Source organism: Rhea americana, unplaced genomic scaffold, assembly GCF_003343005.1.
Source record: "Rhea americana isolate MKP2758 unplaced genomic scaffold, rheAme1 scaffold_325, whole genome shotgun sequence".
NCBI lineage: Eukaryota > Metazoa > Chordata > Aves > Rheiformes > Rheidae > Rhea > Rhea americana.
The window spans coordinates 570,796-593,563 of record NW_028186452.1 but is presented as its reverse complement, the minus strand read 5'-3'; the positions used below and the strand labels follow the sequence as shown (position 1 = coordinate 593,563).

Sequence of the window (22,768 nt, the reverse complement as noted above, 5' to 3'; positions counted from 1 at the left end):
TTTGTTGTGCCCTCTTTCTTCTGATGTTTCTGGTCACAACATTGATGGTAACAGGCTGACGGACTAGTTGTACCATACGTTTGTTGCAATGCAGCAGTCTCTGTGAGGATAAGATCCTTTTCTGTAGCATTTAGCTTTTTTCATTGCATAGAGAATTCTATAACAGGAAACAAAATTCTGTATGGAATCAGAAAGCCTTACTGATGACTTTTTTGCTCAGTGCTGTAGAGATTCTCTATCTAGGATTGCGATCACTGAGAGTTTTTTGGTTGAAGAACTCATAGCTTGCTGTAGCGGCTGGGATCACAGTAGCAAAGAGGTAAAGGAAATGGCTTAAAATCGCTTTCATGATTGCCCATTGGTGAGGAATCAGTGAATGCTGTGTAATAGAGCACAGCAGCTAAAATACACTTTGGAAAAGCTCATAATTGCAAGTGTTTTTTATATTGCTAATATGATGTTCATAAGGGGAGCTTTTTAATAAGACCTTTTAAATCTCACTGATGCCAGCTACAGGGCTGCCATATTCTGGAGACAAGTKCAGAGAAAGCATTGGGGGCATTATTTTCAGTCTTGACAAAAGAATAAGCAATTTAATTACAGCCAGCTATAAAATGGAAATATTTGTACAGTGAAAAATGACTATTGCTGTGTAGTGACAACAGTAGTTTGTTTCTGGTTTGTTTACCAAATAATGGCAAGGGGATGTACACAAAGACAAATAACAGTTCTGAAACAGTGAGAAGACTTGAGCACAAAGGGGCAAAATGTTACAACTCACATTACATTGTGTGCTTGCTGTCATTGCAGTTGTGCTGTTTTTGCTTTAATAATCCACGTGAGTAAAGGCTACTTTGAAGCTGACAGCTACATATAAAGGAAAAAAATCAGATTCTCATGGGGAGCAAAAGCAAACCCACGAATGGATTTTAATTTGATCACTGCTCTTTAAGTGGAAGATGAAAAGGCCCTTGTCACCACTGATCTTGCTTTCTTGTCACCATTTCCACAAGTGTGTGTTAGCAGTAGCCATTCTGTGCCTGCTTTGCAMAGATGCAGATGATGACAGAGGGTGGCTTGGAGAAGGCTTAGAATCACAATGAACTCCCAGGCCCATCAGTCCTGTGTAAGCGCTGCCTAGCAAAGAACTTGCTGTCAGCTTCAAAATCAGGCACAATTTCTGTGACAATACTCGTGGACTTAATATTAAGCACACACCTAAGTGTATGGCTGGACTAGGGTCAGAATGATTAAAGCACTTTATAAATACAGCTTTCGCTTTCAAAATTATTCTTGCATGCTGAGAGAGGGAAGAAGCTCCCAAACTAAATGAAAGCTGATCCTTGCAGTGTATTATTGCTCTGTACTACCTCTTGGCCTCTGCTTCCTATTTTCTGTGCAGTTAGGAGTTAAATTGCAAGAACTCTAAATATTCATGATGAAATGATCAACTTACTTTCTCCAGCGCTGGCAACTGATGTGCAAAACTCCCAACATCGTCAAAAGCCATGGATGCATTAGTGTGAAAATCATGAAATCTGTGATTTTTTTCCCAAGTTAGAGCAATTGCTCCCATCAGTATTAGGATCAGGATTTACTGTCTCTGTTAGTGATGCTCTTGTGGAATTTTTTTAAAGTGCACAGAAATAAAAAATAAATCATTTTCAAAGTTGTGCTTTTCACAGTAGCTTCCTTACACTGTGGAGAAAATGTTGCCTGGGCAATGAAGGCTTCCAATTTCTCAACATTTAAAAAGAAATAAAAGAATTATAATCATTTTCACAAATATAGGAAGGATCTGTGGTGAAATTTGTCACTTGAAAATAGCAGTCGCAAGGGCAGTGCATTTGTTGAGCCATCTCTGTGAATGTTTGTAATCACAGTCCCATGCTTTTCTGACCAGGTGCTGTGGTGTATGGAAGTAATACTTTKTTTTCTTTAGGAATTTACAGCTTCCAAGGTTAATTCATCCTTGCAACTCTGAGGAAAGTAGGGAAACAGAAATGCAAATAACTTGAGTAACTTTTCCACCAAAAAGAAACAGAATCAGCATGTCCTGAATGAGGGCTAAACTCCAGGATTTCACACTAGTAAATTGCAGGTTTCCTCCATTCTGTCTGTTGCTTCTCTGATGAAACATAACATACAGCTTGGCAAAACAGCTGGCCCAGAWGTAGAATGAGAGAGGAGCAATTGGAGTCTGCTCTACCTAAACACCATGATTTGAACATACACTTTCCAAATACTGGCCTGTAGCATTTCATTCTGAGTAAGGTAAGGGGCTGCATAGCAGGAGACTGGGCCCTGTGAGTGCTCAGTTATGCAGTGAGGTTTTTCTTAGCATTTTCCTAGGCGTTCATCCTTGCAAGAGACTATGTTCATGACAGATGTGACACTGGTCTAATCGTAACCTCATAAAGCATATAATTGCACATTAGGAAGAAACTCAGCTGGACTTTTTGTAATTTTTTCACATTCAGATATTTCAAACTTAATCAGATGAACTTGGAAACGCTAGAAACTTTCATCTTTTCTAATAGCTACCAACCCAAAGCTCCAGCAGATTTTTTGAAGGGAGAAGGGCCGAGCATTTTAGCAACAACATTCAAATCTAGCTGCAAGATCAGTGCTATAATAGGAGAATACAAGCCTGCATTTGTTACAGTGACACAGTGAGTGCTAACCTTGGGTTCCTACTTAGTACCACAATTGTTTTTGAGCATGTMTTATCTCTGTAAGTGCTTGTCCTGCCTCTCCGGGGAAAGGGACTGCTACAGATAAGAAATGAATCTATCGATGGTCTGGTGAGGCTGAGTGCTTGTTAAACTGCTTGGTATGTGGCAGGAGTTTTTGGCTAATTTATAATAATTACAGGTTTGGATTTTTTTTGTTGTTTATTCTTTTAGTTATATAGTGTTTCAGATTCAACTTACCTCGGAAAGGAGAGGCTCCAGCTGTGTCTGTTCCATGTGCCAATAACAACTGAAAAGACATGCTCTGGCCTACTAGTTAGTTTTCTATCCTGATGGACAAAGCCATTAGGTTTAAATTYTAGTCAGGACTTGTCACCTTTCAGTGCAGTCATTCTTAAAGTGACAACTTGCAGAAGCTTTTAGAGACTCCAAACCCATCCTCTGCTAGGGGAGTGAAGCATCTAGGGATGAAGGAGATCTAGGAGAGAAGATCTGGGGATTTAACACATTGAAAGAAAAAGCAAGTGTTATTGGGCAAAATCACTGCTTGCTTCAGGGAGAATCAGCAGAAGTCTAGCTGCCAGTTACATATGACACAGGCTGAAGATCTTCATGCATCTCCTCCCACATTGCCTTTAATTTAGAAGCCACATGGAGTATGCGATGGAGAAAGAAATGTACTTGAGTGGTCTTAGCAAGGCCCGGGTGACAGAGCTCCAGAACTGCAGTCTCAGGGGTGGTGGTGTTAACCTGCCTACTTCAGCTGTTTCAACTTTCTCCCACTGCAAAATGAGAAAGAGAGTAATAATAAAATTCACTCCCCGCGTAGGATTCGTTAGGTAATGTTGTAAAGGAGGATGCAGTGCTAATGTTGCCGTTGTTATGACACTTSGGAGCTCCCCAGTGCAAGCATGCCTTTGCTCATTTCAATCCATACACAAACTTTATGCATACGGTAGGGAAGAGAGCCGCTACAGGGAAGGAGTGATATTTGGGGAGCACTGTTATAAACTCAGTCAAACGGGACATCATCTGAATGAGAACCTGAGATGAGACTGAGTAAAGTGCTGCATGCAAAGCCCATCATGCTACAGGACAGGGAGCTCTTGAGGGAGCTGTGAAAAAGCAAAACAGAAAAAAAGCGTCTTTTGAAGAGAGAATTACTAGAAGAAGGGTTTGAATCTTGAGGCCTGGGTCAAGCTTGGGAATGTGTATCCTTCCCGGTCTTGGCAGACTTAATCTTTGTCCCAACTGTGAGCGCCTTATCAGAGTCTTAGCCTTTGCTGTTCCTGGCAGTTTCCAGTAAGAATGGCAGCCAGGGAAAGTGGGTCAGATAGCAGCTAAAAACCTGCAGCTGTCCCAGATACACATGCCTCTGGCTTAATGAAATTTCAAACCTTGAAAGAGAGGTGTTCGGGCATTTGTATGAATTTCTTTATTGTAATTTAATTCTTAAACATCTATTTCATTTTATGTAGTTTCAAGGTCCCTTCTCTGCCCTTGTCTATTATAGCCTTAGGTACTAATTCTGTTGACGATCTGAAAGGTTTGGATTTGGTGAAAGATGCCTCTGTGTGGTTGCTTCTTATTTTAAAAATAAATGTAATTGCTATGACTTTTTTTTTAATAGGGTAGGATAATRCTACTGTTTTAAGAAATTCCTGTCTTTAACAAAAATATACTGGTGACTAGGGCATGTCTCTAAATAAGTTTTGTGTTTGAGGGTTTGAGGTTGAGGCGAGCAAAGTCCACATGACTAATGTTTGGCTATCTCTGTGGCATCTTCTATTAAATTACTAGAAAATCTGGCACCTGACATGGGCAGGATAGTCTGAAAACGATAACCGATAGACAGATGCATGCCAGGCAGCAAGCTATCCAGAGGGTTGTAGGTGAGGCTGGTCAGAGGGAGGAACGAGGGAAGGCATTTGCTCACCTCTCTTCCGTACCAGCCCCCRGTGGCCCTGTATGGGAGGAAACTGGAGGGCAGGAGAGTGTCTGCTCTTGTCTGCTCTTGTCTCCTCTCCTGCCATCCCTCATGTGCTGTATCAGTCTTACTACTCCAGCCGGCTGTGCTCTGCCCATCCCTTGAAGAACCCCAAGTCCATGTGAGAGCTGGTCCTTTTGCCCCAGTGCAAGCTCTCTGGACAAGGCGGATGGTAAAAACAGCAACAGTTCCTGCTATGCCTTTTGCTGCACAGAGGCCAGCTAGTCCGGACGAGGGGCATTCCTGCCTCTCAGACTCATCCTTAGAGGCAGCGTACTCGCGCAGCTCCTGCAGAGTCTGGGAGGGGACTGCATCATGTGCAGGGCTGAGGTGGTGCTTGCAAAGAGCAGGTGAGCACAGGGAGGGGAGGTGCAAGAAAGAAGGAGGGCTCTCCTTAATTTCACCAAGTTCATTATTAGGCCAAGCAGTCAATCAGCCAAGGGGTCTACCTTTTCTCAGTGAGCCACAATGAATTGCATCATGGAATAGTTTTTGAAAGACTACCCGTGCCAGCAGAGAAGCTCCAGCCCATCTGCTGCTCGCAGCCTCCGCAGCAGCCTTCCCTTGGAGAGCACCCAACCTGCGTAAGCACACCAGTGTCAGGAGGGCTGCTTGCACAAGCCCGGAGAGGAATGGGGAGTTGCAGCGAGTGGCTCTTGGGAGCTGGCAGCYGGTCAAGACGTTTCCCAGCAGAGGGAGGGCTCAGGCTGCTGACACGTGTAGCCTTACACGGAGGCAGGAGGGAGGCTGGCCTGGAAGGGATGGGCTTGGAGCAATGCCRTGCAGACAGGCGGGTTTCCAAAAGGCAGGCCCAGAAGCATGTGTAAGAGGAGTGGATTACTCAGCGACAATGTGAGTTCCCTGACCCCAACCGCTAGCAGACTTCTAGTAGTATTTGCTAAGGGTTTGCTTCCGTTTTCTGTAATTAAAAATTTGGAATTAATTACAAGCCCAGGCAGCCGCCCTGTCCATACCTGGTCTATCATGCTTGCTTCTGCTCCTTGAAGTCTCACAGCAGAGAAGGAAATCAAATCTGCTTGAATATGCTTGAGATGCATGAGATACGGGTCCTGAAGCTGTGCAAATTTCTTTTTTATTCTTCTTGGAAAGCTGTATTACTACATTTTCTCCTTTAATTATAGTTCCTTATGAATAATTGAATGGAGAATGCATTTGGAGAGAAATTCTGCAGAGACAGGCAGGGCTTGTGCCTGTCTGGTGATTTTGGTCTCAGGCTTTCTCCTGTTAGCTTCTTTGCTGATTACATAGTAAAGGGAAGACATTCAGACAAGTTCTCTCCTAGGATATTCTAAAACTGAACATAGGAGAATGTACCTTCCTCAGTAGCCTTAGCTTCCCTTCAGTCCCCTTCCTCTTTCCAGCCCACATCTGTTTGCAGAAAAGCTGAGGTACAGATGCCATGTTACTGTGTTGTCTAGGTCAGACAAAATGTTTCAGCTACACTCAGTGGGATAACAGACTTTAATACAAGCATATAGATTTCAACTGCAGCTATGTATGGAAAAGCAGTCTCCGGATTAAAGTCAGCACTGTAATGGAGCCATGAGTCTCTGACCCCTCTTATCTGCATCTGTTGTACTGAAAATCTTCCTTGCTGCATATACCCCATCATCTCAAAAACTCTCACCACTGTAGACTACAGGTGTGTTGGAGTTTTCCAGTATAAAACATTGGTATTGAGGAGCTGGCTTACCCTCTTCTGCCTTGCAACTTAAAAAACAGTGACAGGGACAGAGCTGGCCATTTGAGAGCAAACAGTACATTTAGAAAACCTTATAAACTGGACTGGAGGAATTTTCTCCATTTACACAGCTCTAATGATTATGACAGGCATGTTTGGGAAAAATAATTCATTTTTTGTTATTAGCAGGTCAAGCTTACATTGTTTTTAATTTTGCTTTTATATAAGAAGAAATCAGGAGCTATGTTAATCATTGTGTTGGAATATGCTAAATTAAGGGCCTGGTTGAACAAGCTTTAAGGTTATTTCCTGGTGACTTTTGGGATGAAAGAATGACAGAACCATTAAAATGAAATGCATGAAGTCAGATTCTGATTGCAGTTGTTCCAGAATACTTGAGAGTAGAACTGAAGAGCACATACACATTCAGAAGAGTGTGACTGATAAGTTTAAAGTTTGCTTTTAAATTCAGTTTGTGTCAGTAAAGGGTAAAAAAGAGAATGCATGCAGGCCCTGTAGAGGTCTGTATAGACCTGATATTTTCAGAAGTGTTTATGTGGTTTAGATTCCTAATGACCAAACTCACTTTAGAAAATGGACAGGGTTATGCATGGTTTTGCAGATTTTACTCATGTTGTCTCTTTTATGCTCATAGTAAACACTGACCTGGGCAGGAGAAAAGGTTCTTTATTATTATTCTGTGTTTCACATATGGCTTGAAAGCTCATAATACTTTTGTGAAGACCAGCTATTGTTCCCTGCATTGTTTATTTCTGTAGCTCAATAATTGGCTCTTATCAGATCTGTTTTCTCATTATTTCCAATTAATAGTACTAGGTAGTGGTATTCTGTTTGTTGCACCTTTGTATATTATACTGGCAAAGCATCTTTTCTGCTGATTAATGTGTATCAGGGTTCCAGTACTCTATGACTGAGCATTAGCAGAAAAAGAGAACATACACTATTCTTCCTCATTTGACTTCAGTGTTTCCCCTGTGGTGCAGGGGATTGTTGGCACTTAGCCACCTCTCCTACTTCAGGAGCTCTTGGTGTTGTGTATGTTGCTTGGAAACTAATTAGTACTTTTTCTTCTGACCACGTAAAAGTTCCCTCTCTTTGTGATTTATGGGCTGACCAACCTGAGGTTAAGGAAATGCAACGTATGGTTTTGTGCAGATCCATTTGGGATTCTGTGCCAAAATCTTGTCTCTCTTCCCCCAACTATTGTCAGTTGGTTTGCTAAAAGATACTATCTGTTCCTAAACACCTTGTGTTTGAAATACATGAATATGTTGGCGCTTTTATCATCCTGTGTAAAAGCAGTGTTCCACACAGTATTTCTGTCTCAGTGCAAGGATCTGAGGCATATTTTACCTTTTTCAAGCCATATTCACCAGTTCACTTGCTCTGCAGCAGCACTGTTCTGTGTGTAGATTCTCCCCTGCCTTWAAAGATACTTGGTCGTAGATTTATGTAGTTAGAAACAAAATAGCCACAGCATCTGAATGGCTGGCAGTTATCTCATGTTCTCTCACTTGGAGAGAACATGCACCCATTTCACCTCCTTTGCATCTTCCTATCAGTCTATTATAAACCTTAATCTTCTTTAAATATTTCATAAGGCAGGTGAAGTGAGACTGATTTTGGGAACTGAATACTGACCTCTGTCACTCTAAATTCATGTTGAAGTACAACAAGGAGCTCTCTTGGACTGAAACAGAAGAGGGGAGTGAACAGAGACCAGGTTTATGTTGCTGCCTCTCCAACAAATACCTGTCTGGGACCTAGGGCAATCTCCTTCACTGTTCCAGGAGTGCTCTGTATTCATGATTCATTTGTTGATGTCTTTACAAGAAGCTCTTCCATAACAGTGTTTGCACACATGTACAGTCAGAGTGTTCTGCATTTAGCTCAGGAAGTCAGCAGGGTAGAAGTGCTGTGCCGGGAAGGGTCTGACTTTCACGTTCTGGAGGAATTATACTCATAATTCAGTGTTCTTGGTTCTTAATTTTTGAGCTTTGTTGGCAAGGTTAGAGGGAAAAAGGAAAGAATGTAGAAAGAAGGTCGTGCAACATACTATGATTTTCTGTCCTTAGAATCACAGAACTACTTTTTTCTGAGAAAACACTTTACAGATTTTCCTAAAGAGTTCCAGGCTTTAAACTGATTGAGTAGAATTGATTCTACTCACACTTGACTTGGTTAAGCCTTTCAGTTCTGCAGACATGTCTCTGCTCTGGGCTCATCAGCATTCCTGCGGAAGGCAGAAAGTGACTGGCCAGAGTAACCCTTTAGATTTTCATGGCCCACTCTTGCCCTTTCCCTTTCTGTCAGAATTTAAAAGGCATAACCATGTCTGAACGTATTTTACAGCAGCATAACTGGCAATAAAAGAAAACCAGGTATGGATTTGTAAGTGACCAGGTCTGTGTAGATTATAGTTGTTTTTGCTCTCCTTATATTTTTTTTCTTCCTCCATCTTTAGACTTTAAAGAGAAAAGAAAAAGAATATGAACACGAAATGGAGCGGCTAGCAAGAGAGAAGATCGCCACCCAGCAACGATTGGCAGAACTGAAGAATGAGCTGAGCCAGTGGATGGACATCTTGGAAATTGACAGAATTATTCGACAGACCGTTCAGCCAGAGGATGACCAAGCATCTACCTCGACAGCATCAGGTACCTGCAGTTTGTTCTTGTTGTAATCATCGCTGTACATCACAGACATAGTTATCTCATGGTAGCATGAGGGGGATGATCTTCATTTAGCACCATTAAAATTGTTTTTGCTTAATAACAGAACCTGAGAAAGATAAGTTTAGAAAATCTGTATTAGTCTGGTCCATGCAAGTTAAAATACTCTTCCCAGAACATCTCGATAGTATCAGTAATACCACTTTCACCAGTGGCTACCTACCTCAGTAGTAGGTACGTACTGAGGTACGCACTGTTACTGCAATAGACTTGGTTTCTAACAAAATAGAAGATACCATCTTTTCAGTGATTCTGGAAGATTCAAATAYAATTTTGGATGAGCTAAATCATTGCAAGTTGCAAAAGCATATTATGTGTGGGTAAGCCCTGAGGTCCAGTTTTAAGTTATATTAAAGTGCCCTAGGTATTTCAAGCATCTCCTGGAAGAACTTGGAGATGGCTTTAAATGGGACTTTATTTATGTGCATGATCAGGTAGGTAATCATAAAAAGCTGAACTTCAGGAATATTTCTAAAATCAGACTTGAAACAATGACTGAGCCAGACAAGCTCTAGAACTCAGTTTTTAAAATCAGTCTCTGATTGAGATTCCTCAAGTCCCAGGTCCCCAAATCACCTTCTTAGGTCTGATTTACAGAATGCAGAGTACTTCTAGAAGTCTACARATGGATCAGGGGGAGGGTGAGGATGAGGATGAGGGGTAGCATTTTTAGAAATCAAGCTCAAGGTTTCTTGAAGGTTTCAGAACCCTTGGAAATCTTAGTCMCTGATGTTGACCTAGTAATATATACCTGTATAAAGTATAGTGAGAATCATGCATGGACCATGTTACATAGATATGAAGCGCTGTTTTGCACATTCGGTCTGCTGATACACATACTGAAACATGAAGCTAGTTTCCCTCTTACACAGATATGCATCACTGCTCGTTAGAACTGATTGGCCTGTGAGCATCTTGATGAATTTGTGCATGGGGTTAGGAGGGTGTTCAGCCATGTAAAGAAAGAATTGGTACAGAAAGGGTCACCAGAGCATTTGAAGAGCTTAATGAGGCTTCACATTGTCTGAGAAGGGTTCAAAGTGAAGATTAAATAATACTAATGGAAAGAAATCATTTTGACACATGCTCTTCCCAGTAAGAAGTTTTTGTGAGATACTACAGTGTTTGCTTTTCACCTTACCAGTGATCAGCAGCAGGAAACATTGGCAGTCTATGGATGTGCAGTGCTTTGCTTTCCAGAGATTGGAAGAATATAACAGTTTCTCCACATTCACAACAGTTTCTCCAAATAGCAACGGAATTTGCTCTTGACACTCCAGGCAGATGATAAAGCAGGTTCCAGAAAGAGAAAACCTGAAGTTCTTATTTCCATTCAGCGTCTTATATGGGGCTTGCCACCTTTGAACATACTCACGAACAGACTCTGAGCGTAGGCCTATGGTATGTTAAGAATAGGAGTGCTTTGTAAATGGGAGTGTCAGCTGTTCAATTCTCCAGCTGGCATCTCTTGAAAATGATCACTTCAAGCTACTGCTAAACACAGGGCTTGCAAAAGGGAAGCATCTTCCTTCATTTTCCTGCTGCTTCCTTGTTGTCTAAGTTTTTAATCTCTGCTGCTTGACTGGCTTTAATGCAGGCAGCACAAAGTGCCCCACTTGTAATCCTGGTCTCCTTAACATTGGCATATTCCTGCTTTGCCTCATTAGTTCATGACCAGACAGAGCTCCCTTATTCCAGAAGCAGACTGAGGAACTTTTTGCCATGTTCCCCCATCACTGTTTCCTGCCCGTTCTGGGAGCAGAAGGGGTAATGCCAATTGATGGAATAACTTGACAGAGAAAGAAATACCATTCCTCTTTACACAAAGAGCAGTCCTTAGCCCAGATGGAGTTCATCCCTTAGATGAGAGCTAAGGGCTGTTAGTGTACCTCYGCTCAGATTCAGTGGCCTTGCACTTTTCACTGCTCCCTCTGCTTCAGGGCCTGCTTTGCTTCCTTGGCTTACCAAATGAGATCTCTCAGCCTATTATAGGCAATCCTCTCTAGCTGGGGCTCACAGCTAATTCGGCCTGCGAGGCTCCAGTCATTGGCCCACAATCAGGGAAGCCAAGGGATGCCACTTCACTGGGACCTGGTGGAGCCTATTGTGCTGTGCTGTCCTCCCTTGGCTCAGTAACTGCTCTTGCTGTCACTTATTTCTTCTCTGCTGCCTTTCAGATAAGGCTGGTTAGTTCAGTTCATGCTCTGCTTTCTTTTTTATGGGAGTTTCTTCCTTTCATTTTTTTTCCAGAGGGTGAAGACAACATTGATGAAGACATGGAAGATGACAGGCCAGTGAACTCATTACCAAAACTAACCCAGCGCCAGCACCCAGAGCTGCTGAAAGCCGTCCCTTCAAACGCTACTTCACATCACCCAGCAGTTTTGCCTCAGCACCTATCTATACAGCAGAAACAAACCCCAGCCCACGCACAACCTCCCATCCAGACACAAGCACTGGTCCAGCCGCAGGCGATTGTCCCAGCACAGACTCATATCGTGGCGGCTTCAACAGTGCAATCGACTGTTATTGCCCACACCGCCACTACCCATGCTTCGGTCATTCAGACTGTCAACCACGTGATTCAGGGTCCACAGACCAAGCACATTGCTCATATTGCACCTTCCACGTCCAGCCCTGTGCAACTCACCACTGCTGCTCAGCCTATTGGCCACATCACTGTGCACCCAGCAACCATCAATCACATGGCTCATCTCGGCCAGCAGTTACCCATCTATCCTCAGCCCGTGGCCGTCAGCCAGCCAGTAGTGAGCCACATTGCTCACACTATTTCTCACCAGCAAGTGAATGGAACCACAAATCTTGGCCAGCAAGCAGTGATGGCCAAACCTGCTGTAGGAACGCAAGTTGTCCATCATCCACAGTTAGTTGGGCAAACAGTCCTAAATCCTGTAACTATGGTAACCATGCCATCATTCCCAGTGAGCACACTGAAGCTGGCCTAGAGAGGATAGCGCAACGGCAAAGTCTTTTGTGGGAACCTTTCCTAAACTCCATACATTCCAACCACGTCCGATTCCAAGAGAATGAAGTGCAGAAAACTGAGAATGGCAAGACACATGGGTTGGGGCCTACTAGGGCTATCCTCAGCTGCTCAGTAACCAACCTGCTAGTGATGATGAGAAATGAGGCCTCTCTGCACTTGAATTTTGCTAATCAGAGAAACCTTTAAAGACAGTTGTTCATGGTGATTTTTTTTCCTTTTATGTGTAATCAGTGAAATATGGATATGATGTTCTTAAGACTTTAATTTTCCCCTTTCACGTGTTGCTTCTTTGTAGAATAAAAAWTGCTGATCTCTTTATTGAGACGTCGCGTAGAATGGAAAAAAATCATAGAAGTCTATATTTATATATATGTGTGTATGTGTGTGTATATATATGTATATACATATATATATAAATATAACATTTGAAGAAGGCCTTTGGTAAGGTTGATTATTTTGCAGGATTATTAGACAAAATTCATTTTTGGAGGAAAAAGACAGTGTGTCCTCTCTAAACAAGAAACTTTAAGATAGATGGTTTGGTGGACCAGGGTACATATACAGTGACAAAAAAACGTAAACCATGGTAAAGGTATTTCCCTTCAATATATAGCATTTCAAAAAAAAAATCTATAAAATCACTGTGACTTGTTACAGCGTTTTAAGGAAATTCTGTCCTGTCTAATAAAAGGAAAAAGAATACACAACTGGACTTCATTTGTTGCAGTTTCATAAATGACTTGATATTTATAGCTATGTCAAAAAATACATGTTCTTTTATTATTTTAATGGTTGACAATATGTTTTTATTTGGGATTTGGGGTTGTTCTTTTGATTTGATTTGGTTTTTCTAATGCAATGATTGAAGTTGCAGAATTCTGTTCATAGCACTCCCAATCTTAGGATTCTTCATGGCAGTCCCAGACTCCCAGGTTTTTGTTCTTGTTTGACAGGAGCAGTTATTTGGAACTAGCAACTTGTAGTATATTTATTGGGTCTGAGAACGGAACCTGGGACAACAAGCCCAACAGAAATTAAGTTGATCTGCTGAAGGGGTTTMTTTTCTTTATTCCTTAATTGACCATGTTTTAGTGGAATAGTTAGCGGATTAGAAAAAGGATCAATGTGCATGTGATATGCTCCAAAGTGCAAGCCATTCTGACAGCCTTTTTTCTTTAGGGGGGGAAATAAAGCAAATTTAGTTTTGTATAAGATAACAGTATATTCCATGAGATCAGTATAAATAACCTGATAGATTGTCTTACAGACTACAGTGGAACATGCACCAAAGAACAACTCTACATATTAAGTAACTGTCCTGTTCCATCTTTTCTGATAGTTAGGTCAGCTCTCCAGTTAATGGCAAACTCCCACTGAGTTATGAGATGAGGGATATTATTTGTCTCTGCTGGTATTTGCCAGCCTGCCTGGGAGGTTGCTTAGGACATGTTTCATTGTTGACTGAATACTTTGTTCCATGCACCATTATATGTGTAGTACTACTATTAATGCTCTCTCTTATTTATGTTCCTTGCATCATTTTGTATGTAGTACTACTATTAATGATTTCTTTTCCATTTTCCTCTTCAAAAACTGCAGTCCTAACACAGGCAAAATTCTTGCTGTAGCCAGTGGACATTTTCCTTGAGTCAGGATAAGAGGATGGTCCCTGCTAGCATCTGACCAGTTACAGTTTGGAAATGACAGCAGTTTGGAGAAGGAGGTAAGATGAGCAGTCATGGGACCACCTTCACTGTACTATCTGTCTCAATCTAGTTTTTGGTCAAAATCTTCTATGGGAAAACTTAAGATGTAGTCTGTATGTGTGTTCAGAACACCTGCTGACTCCAGCAGGATTTTTGCCTCATTATGGACTGCTGTAGACAGTGGCATAAGTTTAATTAAAAAAACTTGGACAGTTTTAGACTGTCCAAACTATGGTTGTGAACTGTGCTGGAGGCAGGAATTACTGCAGAGATCAAGTATGATTTTGCCTTCTGAGTAGTCATGACTAAGAATTACATTAAATCAATATTTATAAAGGCCTGGGTTGCTAAGTAGTTAACACTTTCTTTCTTATATTCATGTTAGTCCAGGAAGCTTTTGCCCATGTTGCTAAACACAGTTTCTGCAGTAGAGTGGACAAATCTTTAAGGGAGTTATTTCTTATCTTTAAGCCATGTTTATATAGATTGTTCTTCTTGCTTCTAGTGCACTGTTAACATAAGAGAAAACAGAATCATCAGAGGTTTATTGTCTCTTCTGTACATTCAGGTGCTTTCTCAAGGAGGTTGTATTTGTGAGCAAGTGGGAGTCTTTGGCTAATATTACTGGACATCAAYGTTAGATATCAGGACAGTTTATTCTTCAGAAACACTTGAAAGCACTGAGTATTTGCAACAGGGTGATCTGCCTTCTTAGGAGAAACTGTGTAGTGTTGGTTCCTGTAGCTGTGTTAGGAAGAAGAAACAGCCTTCTACCTTTCTTCTTTGCTGTCCCAGCTCACAGATCCCTACAAAATAACAAAATYAAGGCAGGAAGCCTCATTTCTAGTCAGCGATGGCTAAGCTTGTTAAAAGCGAAAAAGCCCAGGTGAGCACAACAGCAAACGGTAATATGTAGTTGCTGAGGAGCACCAGGGAGTGGTATTGGAGATAGCTGTCTGACCCTGTTCCCATTTGCAGGTGTTGGCAGGGAGTTACAGTAACAGCATGTGCAAGTTTATCCTGCTCTTTTTACGTACGGTTTGCATGTCAGTTTACTTCCTTTTGGCCCCAGCTTAACTCCTTTGGCTTATTATCCTAATATAATTGATAACTAGCAGTGACACAGATACACAGTTATTCCCAAAACATGCGGAGACCTTGTCCATGTTTTCCACAGTAAAATACGTAAGAGGTCAAGAGAAGAAATCCCATTCGGTTTGATACACGTTTTCTTGTGGATTTTTTTTTACTGGCATTTACTGTATGGACATGTGATCCTGTTGACATCTGAATCTTCTACTGCTTTATTATGGTTTAAAGGTAACAGTGTCACTAGTAGTTCTCATGGATAAGTCCTCTTTCTTTGCTACTTTTTCTCCCCTTTGAAGTTTAGTGTTCTGTCTGAACCCCTTCATCAGTGTTACGCTTCATCTGAGGAAAGGCTTATCCCATATGGTAAACTGATCTCAATGTCCTAGATCATCCTTGTTCTCACCTGCATTTTTCGGGGTAACCAGAAACGTTTATTTTTGTTTGTTTTTTAAAATCAGCAAACTTTCTTCTGTTCTGTGGGGAAAAGAACAAACTGCAACTCTCYTTTTCTTACCTGTCATTCCTACACAGAAATTTCAGATTTATTCTAATACTTTTAGAAATCATGTTCAGTACTGTATAACAGGGGGCACTTTAGAAATGTCTCTCCTCCTTTGATAAATGTGTTTTCCCTATGGAGAAAGCTATATATAAATATATACATATGTACGCTTTGGGATTCAGAAGATCTAATTTGTCCCAAAAAAATCAATAAATACAAAGTTTACAAGAAACCTCTTCTGTCGTTGAATAATATTAGTTGTGGGTAACCATGCCACAGAAAAAGTAGAAAATGGGTTTTCTGTGTAGTAGTTTGGGAAGGCTGCTGTCCTTTCAAGCCTGATTCAGAGCCTGTGTGAGTTAGTGGAAATGCTTCCACTGATTCAGCAGGCTTCAAGTCAATCGTCTGCAATGCTGTTTCCTGACTTTGCAGCCTGTATGCCAGCCATGGGACGTGCAACGCTATAGGTAGCGTAGAACATGCTCAGAGGCTTGATCTATACTTAAAATTTTTGTCGGCATAGTTGTGCTTGTTATAATTTCAAAAACACACCAACAGATCTATGTGAACAGAAACGCTAGGATGACTGCAGTTATATGGAAAAATATTCTTTTGCTTTCATAGCTTTTTCCCTTTGGGGAACTGGATTGCACTATCCTAGCAGAAGAACTGTTTTGCTTGTATAACCTGTGCCTACACTAGGGAGTTTCCCAGAGAACCTCTACGGCTATGGACCAACCAGCTAACCCTGTTAAGTGTAGATGAGCTCCAGAGCTGGCTACTGAGAAAGAGCAATCTGAAGGTCAGTCATTTCCAGTTCTTTCTTTTTTAAGCTAATTTCTAATTTTTGTCAAATAAATAAATTTGATCTAAATGCAGACAAATAGGAATAAAACCAAATTGTTATTTTAATATTATCCTGAAAAGAGTTCTTACAGTTTACACTTTAGATGTGGGGATATATTCCTGACCTCATTGATATAAATATTCTTGGTCTAATTTAGGCAGTTAAACTAACCATCCAAACAGCCCTATTTTCTACCATTCTCTGCAGTTGCTGGTACTTGAATCAGATCCAAAATATTGTGGGCTAGACCTCCTTGTGCATGTTTGTGTGTATGTGGTCAATGGCATTCTGTACATGTTTTGCTTTCCTACAGTGGAAGTCTAAAACAGAATGTAAGACTTTAGTGAATTAGCCCTATTATTTCTGAAATTATCTTCTTAGTGTTTTGAATTAACCAGCATTTATATCAGCTGCAGACAAACATAGTTTCTTGCTGTTAAAGCACTGTGTCCTAAGTAGATCTGCTGTTGTAATCCTCAGGTTGCTCAGGATTTTAAAAACTGATCAAAGCAGAACAGGTGGGGAGGCCAGGGAAAAATTTAAAAAGGACAAATCAAGTCTAGCAAAATAATTTTGATAATTTTGACATGGTATCAGGCAATCATCAGACAGTAGGAATTTTTAAACTAGTTTAGTAGGTATTTTTAAAAAGCATACTCAGTATTATACTTCCATCTTAGTACAGGCTGAAGGATTGTCTTGGCTGCAAAAAACATCCAGTTTTGCAGAATATCATGATTTGCTCAATTCTACCACCATTGTTGGAGAAGGCGCTCACTCGCTAGAGAGCCTGGGGGAAGTCAAGTCATTGCACATATCTACTTGGCACAAGCATGGGTGGTAGAATGGGACTGCGCATAGAAAAGCGTTCCTTGGTTCACGCATTCAGAGCTTGAGATAAGCTAATATATTCGGCGCTCTCTCAGCTGTTGAGGGCCGTATCTTGAAGTCTTGACTCATACCTTTCTCAGGCAAAACTTATATTGATCTCAGGAAAGACTGGGAAGAGACTTCAAGATTTAGGGACCCTTGCTGCAATTGATGGCCTGGAGCAGGCTGCTGTTCCCAGTAAAGCTGGGCTCCTCAAGAGCTCGGTTTATACATTTGAGCGGTGTCACACTGTTGGGGATGCAACACTTAATACACTTCAGACTGGAGTATGATGAGAGCAATTTTTTACATGCATTCAAGTTTGCAAAGTTTAAAAGGTCTCGGCAAGCTRCATCAATCTGTAAAACAAAGATAAATCATTTTTATATCTTTTAACCTTCCTTTCAAACAAGACAATTTTTCTGCTGGCATTTGATTGCAAAGAAGAGAGAGAAAAGCAAGGACACTTAGCAATTGGCAGTGCATAGGGCATGTCTGTTCCTCCCAGCCTCTGTGTTAAACAGATGGGGTGGATGTGAAAGATAATTTTGACCAAAAATGTGTCTTGTACATTTTGCTTTATTAAAACAAAAATAATCATTAATAATAATTACTGCTTTTATAAAGATTACCCACAGAGGAGGTATTAYGTATTTTGTTTGTGATTTGCATTCATGAATGAAATGCCCCTGCAGTGATTAAGGTGTGAGGGGTTTGGTTCTGGGAGTGGGAAAATAATCTGCATTAGGAGAAGGATCTCTCTCTTTTCTGTGGTCAACAGAGGTATGTGAGAATATTCCTTCTGCTCAACCTTTGACTTTAATTTCCATGTAAAACAGAGAGCTGAAAAGTAACATAATAAGCCCAAGAAGGGAACAGGACAGCTCCAATAAGAAGGGCTTTCTCAGGCCCATATTAGCAATTGAGTCAGTGTCACTGTTGTTTACAGGCTGTTCCTTTAAACTCTTCCCAGTGTGCATGCACAGAACAGCCCTGCTGGATAGAGAACCTGTGTTTTGCCAGTTTGGACCCCATCCTTTACTTTCAAATTCCCATTGTATGGGAGTTTGATGTATCCAAAGGGAGCAAAGTAGAGGCCTTTTAACCGTAACAAGGAGATACCTCCAGAGCTGTAATAATTGAAGCTGAATGCTTCCACTCGCTTCACATTACAAGGTTGGGGACAGCGCTGGCAGTACAGCCACATGCTCCATATGTGCACGTGTGAGTGTGTCTGCAGTTCCTGAAGGAGGATACAAGGATGGGTGTTTGTGCATGCCCATGTAAAGTGTGTGCCTGTGTGAGGATAAAACAGCAGGACCCAACCAAAACCTCAGATCTAAACACCTTTCAGCTTTGGGGCAAATTAGATCTGAAGCCAAAGTGTTCTGGTCGGGCCTTTTTTTTATGTGYGTGTGTGTGCGTGTGTGTGTGTGTATCTATCTCTGTGTTCTGGTTAAATGCTGGATGTTCAATGAAAGTATAGTTCAGGTATTAAATTCTCTGTGGTAAGACTTTGGTGATGAAGGAAGCTGAACAAAACCACACAGAGCTCGTGGAATCTGAAGGCCTCCATATTACTAATCTGTCCTGAAATTGAAAAGTTGAAGAGCCTTACTTCTTCCTTGAAGGGAAATAGTCACTAGGAAGAAAAACGAGCTCTTCTAGAGCAGTGCTAGGTTTATTTTTAGTTTGTTTGTTACTTAGGTTGATTTGGGAGCAATCACTGTCTAAGGCAAAACGGAGAAAATCAGTAGTAAATAACAATGGTTATTCAGGGTTCAATCCTGCATCGTTCAGATTCGTGAGAATATTACCACTGTCTTCTGTGGAAGCAGGATCATGCCCAAAAAGGCAGGAGAAAGTGAATTCTACTTTATTTTCTTTACCTGTCATAGAGCTTGACAGATGTGATGTTCCCTCTGCAGTGGCTTCTGCTCTTTTAAAATTGTATACAATTTATCCAAGTAGGAAATGAACCAACAACAAATTAGTATTTAATTTAATATTGTGCTAAAAAGATAGTAGGTCCAAAGATTAGACAGGCTGTTGCTTTCTGGTGTTGGACTACTTCTCTTTTATCCTTTTTTTAAAATTAAAAGTGGCCTTCTGTAACAAAAGAATAAAAGAAACGAACATAAAATGCCTTTGAGTGGTTTAGATGGCGGTGAGACTCTATTGCTGCTTTTGTCAATATTGGTGTGATTGTCTGTATGCACGCCTGTTTATATACGTATAGAAATTCAAGCAAAGACTTTATTGTGTCTCCGATTTTTGTATGTAGCCTGTGTCTCTTTTGGACTGATTTGCATCCTGAGTGAATTTTTGCATTTAAAAAAAGTGTGAAAATTGTTTTGGGTTGGGAATTGGGTTGGAACAAGGGGCATTTGAAGACATCACTTGTGCGATTTTGGGAGGGAGGGAGGGAGGGAGGGCCTGGGGAGAAGACTTAATTTGCCTGGTGTGAAGATGCATTTGATGTTTGTTTGGTCCCCCCCTTGCTTTCTGTGATGTGTATTGAAAAACATACTGAATAAAGGTAAACATTTCTTAGCTAGGTGTAGAGGCAGCCTGCTCTTCCAAGGTGTCTAAATACCTCCTCCAAATCCATCAGTGATTGGGATTTTTTTCTGTCTCTCAAGGACTTGTGATCAGACCTTGAGGTCCAGATTCATCAATCCATTTCTATTTATCTAAGCAGCAAATGTTTAGTCCCAATGATTTTTAGGCACTGCGTAAGCTTAATTACACTTCTGACTTTGCTGAGCTGGGACCTGAATGCCTTAATTCTCTTGGAAATGGAAGTGGAGGTGCCTAGCTGCTTAACAACATTTAGGTGAGGCTCTTAGGACTTGCATGTATTTTTTTTGTGAGTAATTGGTTATTCATTTCAATTTTATTTTTATTCTAAAAGACATTGAAATTCTAAAAAGAAAAATCTAATACTTTTGACCTATTTGCCATCTCTTGTTATCATTTAGAACAGATTAAAATAAACACTACTTTTAGATTTTTTTCTTCTTTAGCCAAAATACCAGCTGTTAAGAACAGACATTCAGAGTTAAGGAAGAGACTGTCTTTTTCAAATACTTTATGTTTAGAGTTATTAATGGTGTCTTTTTCTTCCTGTTACATAGTGCTAAAAATAATAATCCAAAACTTGAATTACCAAAATACCAGCATAAACATGACAGCAGAGAAGTACAGCCTTGGAGAATGTTTCATTTGGATGTTTCCTCATGATGTTGTAGATCCATTGATGCTTCTCCTAATTGTAATTTAAGGGTTCTGCCGCAGAAGAAAAAAATTACAGACCCATTCTTAATTACTTACCCTGCTGTTCTGCATTGCTAGTGTAATATGAAGGTGCTTTAGTGCTTGGAATTTCTATGTATACCTACCATAAGATGCCATTTTGCTCCCACAGAGGTATTACATGGTTCTACTGTAAATCAGAATGAAGTTCATTAATTTGACCTGTTTTTTTATGCTGAGAAAATGATCGTGAGTTTTGAAGGAGTGTTCTGGCAGGACACAGAACAGTCTGTTGTTCCCCAGTGTGACAGACGCTGGCATGTGAGCCTCTGCTTCCAGGGATACCTCCAAAACTCCCTTCTATTCCCCACTTCAGTATTGTGATTTTTACCTTTTTGACTTGTAGTTGCTTCATTCCATGTGTTTTATTTTTCTTGTTCTGAAAGGCCACAAACTGTCAGTTCTGTCTATAAGGCTGCATAACACAGTGCTGTTCAAAACAAGTTGAAAATACACTGTCTGCTCAGGCCTGATGCTGCCAGGTGCAATCACTGAGGGGACATCTTGCATGAGGAAAGATTTCATTATTGGGTCTATACACTTTCAGATCAGTAAAACTAATACGAATGCCTTACAGATATGCCTTAAGAATCTGATCCAACAGAGTTTCTTCACAGAGTAAGAAATGAAGTATTAACTGAGTTCACTGAACGATTTCTTTGCTTACAGTTAAGCACAAGCTTGTGTTTCGCTAGGTGAGGACTTGTGGTAGGAATGGAATACCATCCCATCCTTATTATTAGGACTTTTTTAAAGGGATCCCTCCCACTTCTGTCATATATGTGAACACCCTTGTTGCTAAAAGTATTTACCTTTATTGTCTTTGAGATCTTTACATTAGGAATGTTTCAATGAAGGTGTTGATTGTAAGTGCAAAGTTACTTCCAATGCTTTCCACTGATTCAAAGCCCTGGAAACCTAATTGCCTCCTATTGCACATCACAGGAAAGCCAACAAATCGGAAAACAATCACACTGGGCAAATGCAGTCTTTGTTTACAGTGAGGACTTGTCACTGTGTTATCAATTTATTGAAATATGAAATAATGAAAAACATAGACTGTAAAGATTTTTATGTGTTTGGATACATCTGCTATGTGAAAAAACAACTAATTTTGTACATATTGTATTTTTACTATTCAGCTGTATTATACTAGCTCTTCATGCTCCAGAATTTAGGTATCCAACATGAATAATATCCATGTAATAAGCACTTGCCTGAAATAAATATAAAACTGAAATAAACATGCACTGAAATCTGAAACAGGATTCTGCATTTTCATCCTTGTGCTTTGCATGCAGATATTTTACTTCATTTATATTTTTCCAGTTAAAAGGACAATGCTGTGGCCATAGCTTGTTCTCCAAATATGCATTATTGATCAGTAAGCCTGGAACTGTACACAAGATAAAGGCTATAGCTACCTTAATGTGTTTCAGGATCAAGCTTTCCAATACCACTCTCAGGAGGGGAAAGCAAGCATTCTTTTCAAATTCCAGAATTTATCAAAACTGAGGAAACAGACATTTCTTGAACATTCATCAGCAAAGCATCTTTAATTCATTGGCCTTCCTTAGAAAGGATTAAGATGTAGTACCTGTGGAAAGTGCAAACACAGGCATTCTGCTGTTGATGTCAGTACCACTGGGAGAGCTCTGCAAGGTGCCTTTGCTCTGTTGGCTTTGAGTTAGATACTGATGATCCAGATAAGTTCCCCAGATTCCCTTGTCATTTAGGCAGGGGTTTATGACTCAGTCATCAAAACACCTGTGTCTGGTAGGAGCTACACTTTTAAATTGGGGTTTTGTGCTAGCAGTGGACCTAAGGCACCTGCTTGACTGATGGACTGTGCTCAGCCTGTGAAGGATTTTGGTTTCTTCGTGGACAAAACCCCAGAAATTTTGACTTCAAAGGGCTCCTGATGTGCCCCTGGGCAGTAAGCCTTATCCCAGGGGAACATGCTACTAATCGTTTGTCAGAAAGCGAGACCTCTTCTCATAAATTTCAGGGACAGTTGCTCTAACAAGTATTAACAGATGGGTATTTTCTGTGCACTGTATACCTGTTATTAACATTTACTTCATTCTTCCTATTTGCACCATTTTTATGAACCATAACCAAACCTACTCTGCACGTCAGCCTGGAAGAAGCAAACCAGAGCCTTGCTATACTTGCTAGTGGTGTTTCTGTTGTGAGACGCTGCAGTGAGTCTGAGATGGACCTAAATAGTCTTTGATGTTCATCAGCGTAATACTGTGATGGTTTATGCCAGGTGAGAGCTCCTGCCCCGAGTC

At 40.7% G+C, this 22,768-nt stretch overlaps 1 protein-coding gene across 1 annotated transcript in view; it reads left to right on the top strand.

The window, feature by feature from the left end:
• The window catches only part of MNT (MAX network transcriptional repressor), a 54,676-nt gene extending 39,002 nt beyond the window's left edge, over positions 1-15,674 (top strand). The window contains exons 6-7 of the mRNA XM_085310769.1: positions 8,868-9,060; positions 11,386-15,674. Of these exons, the coding sequence (XP_085166895.1) occupies positions 8,868-9,060; positions 11,386-12,101 (909 nt within the window). The 3' untranslated portion in view covers positions 12,102-15,674. The remainder of the gene's footprint in view (positions 1-8,867; positions 9,061-11,385) is intronic.
• The last annotated feature ends 7,094 nt before the right edge of the window (positions 15,675-22,768 follow it).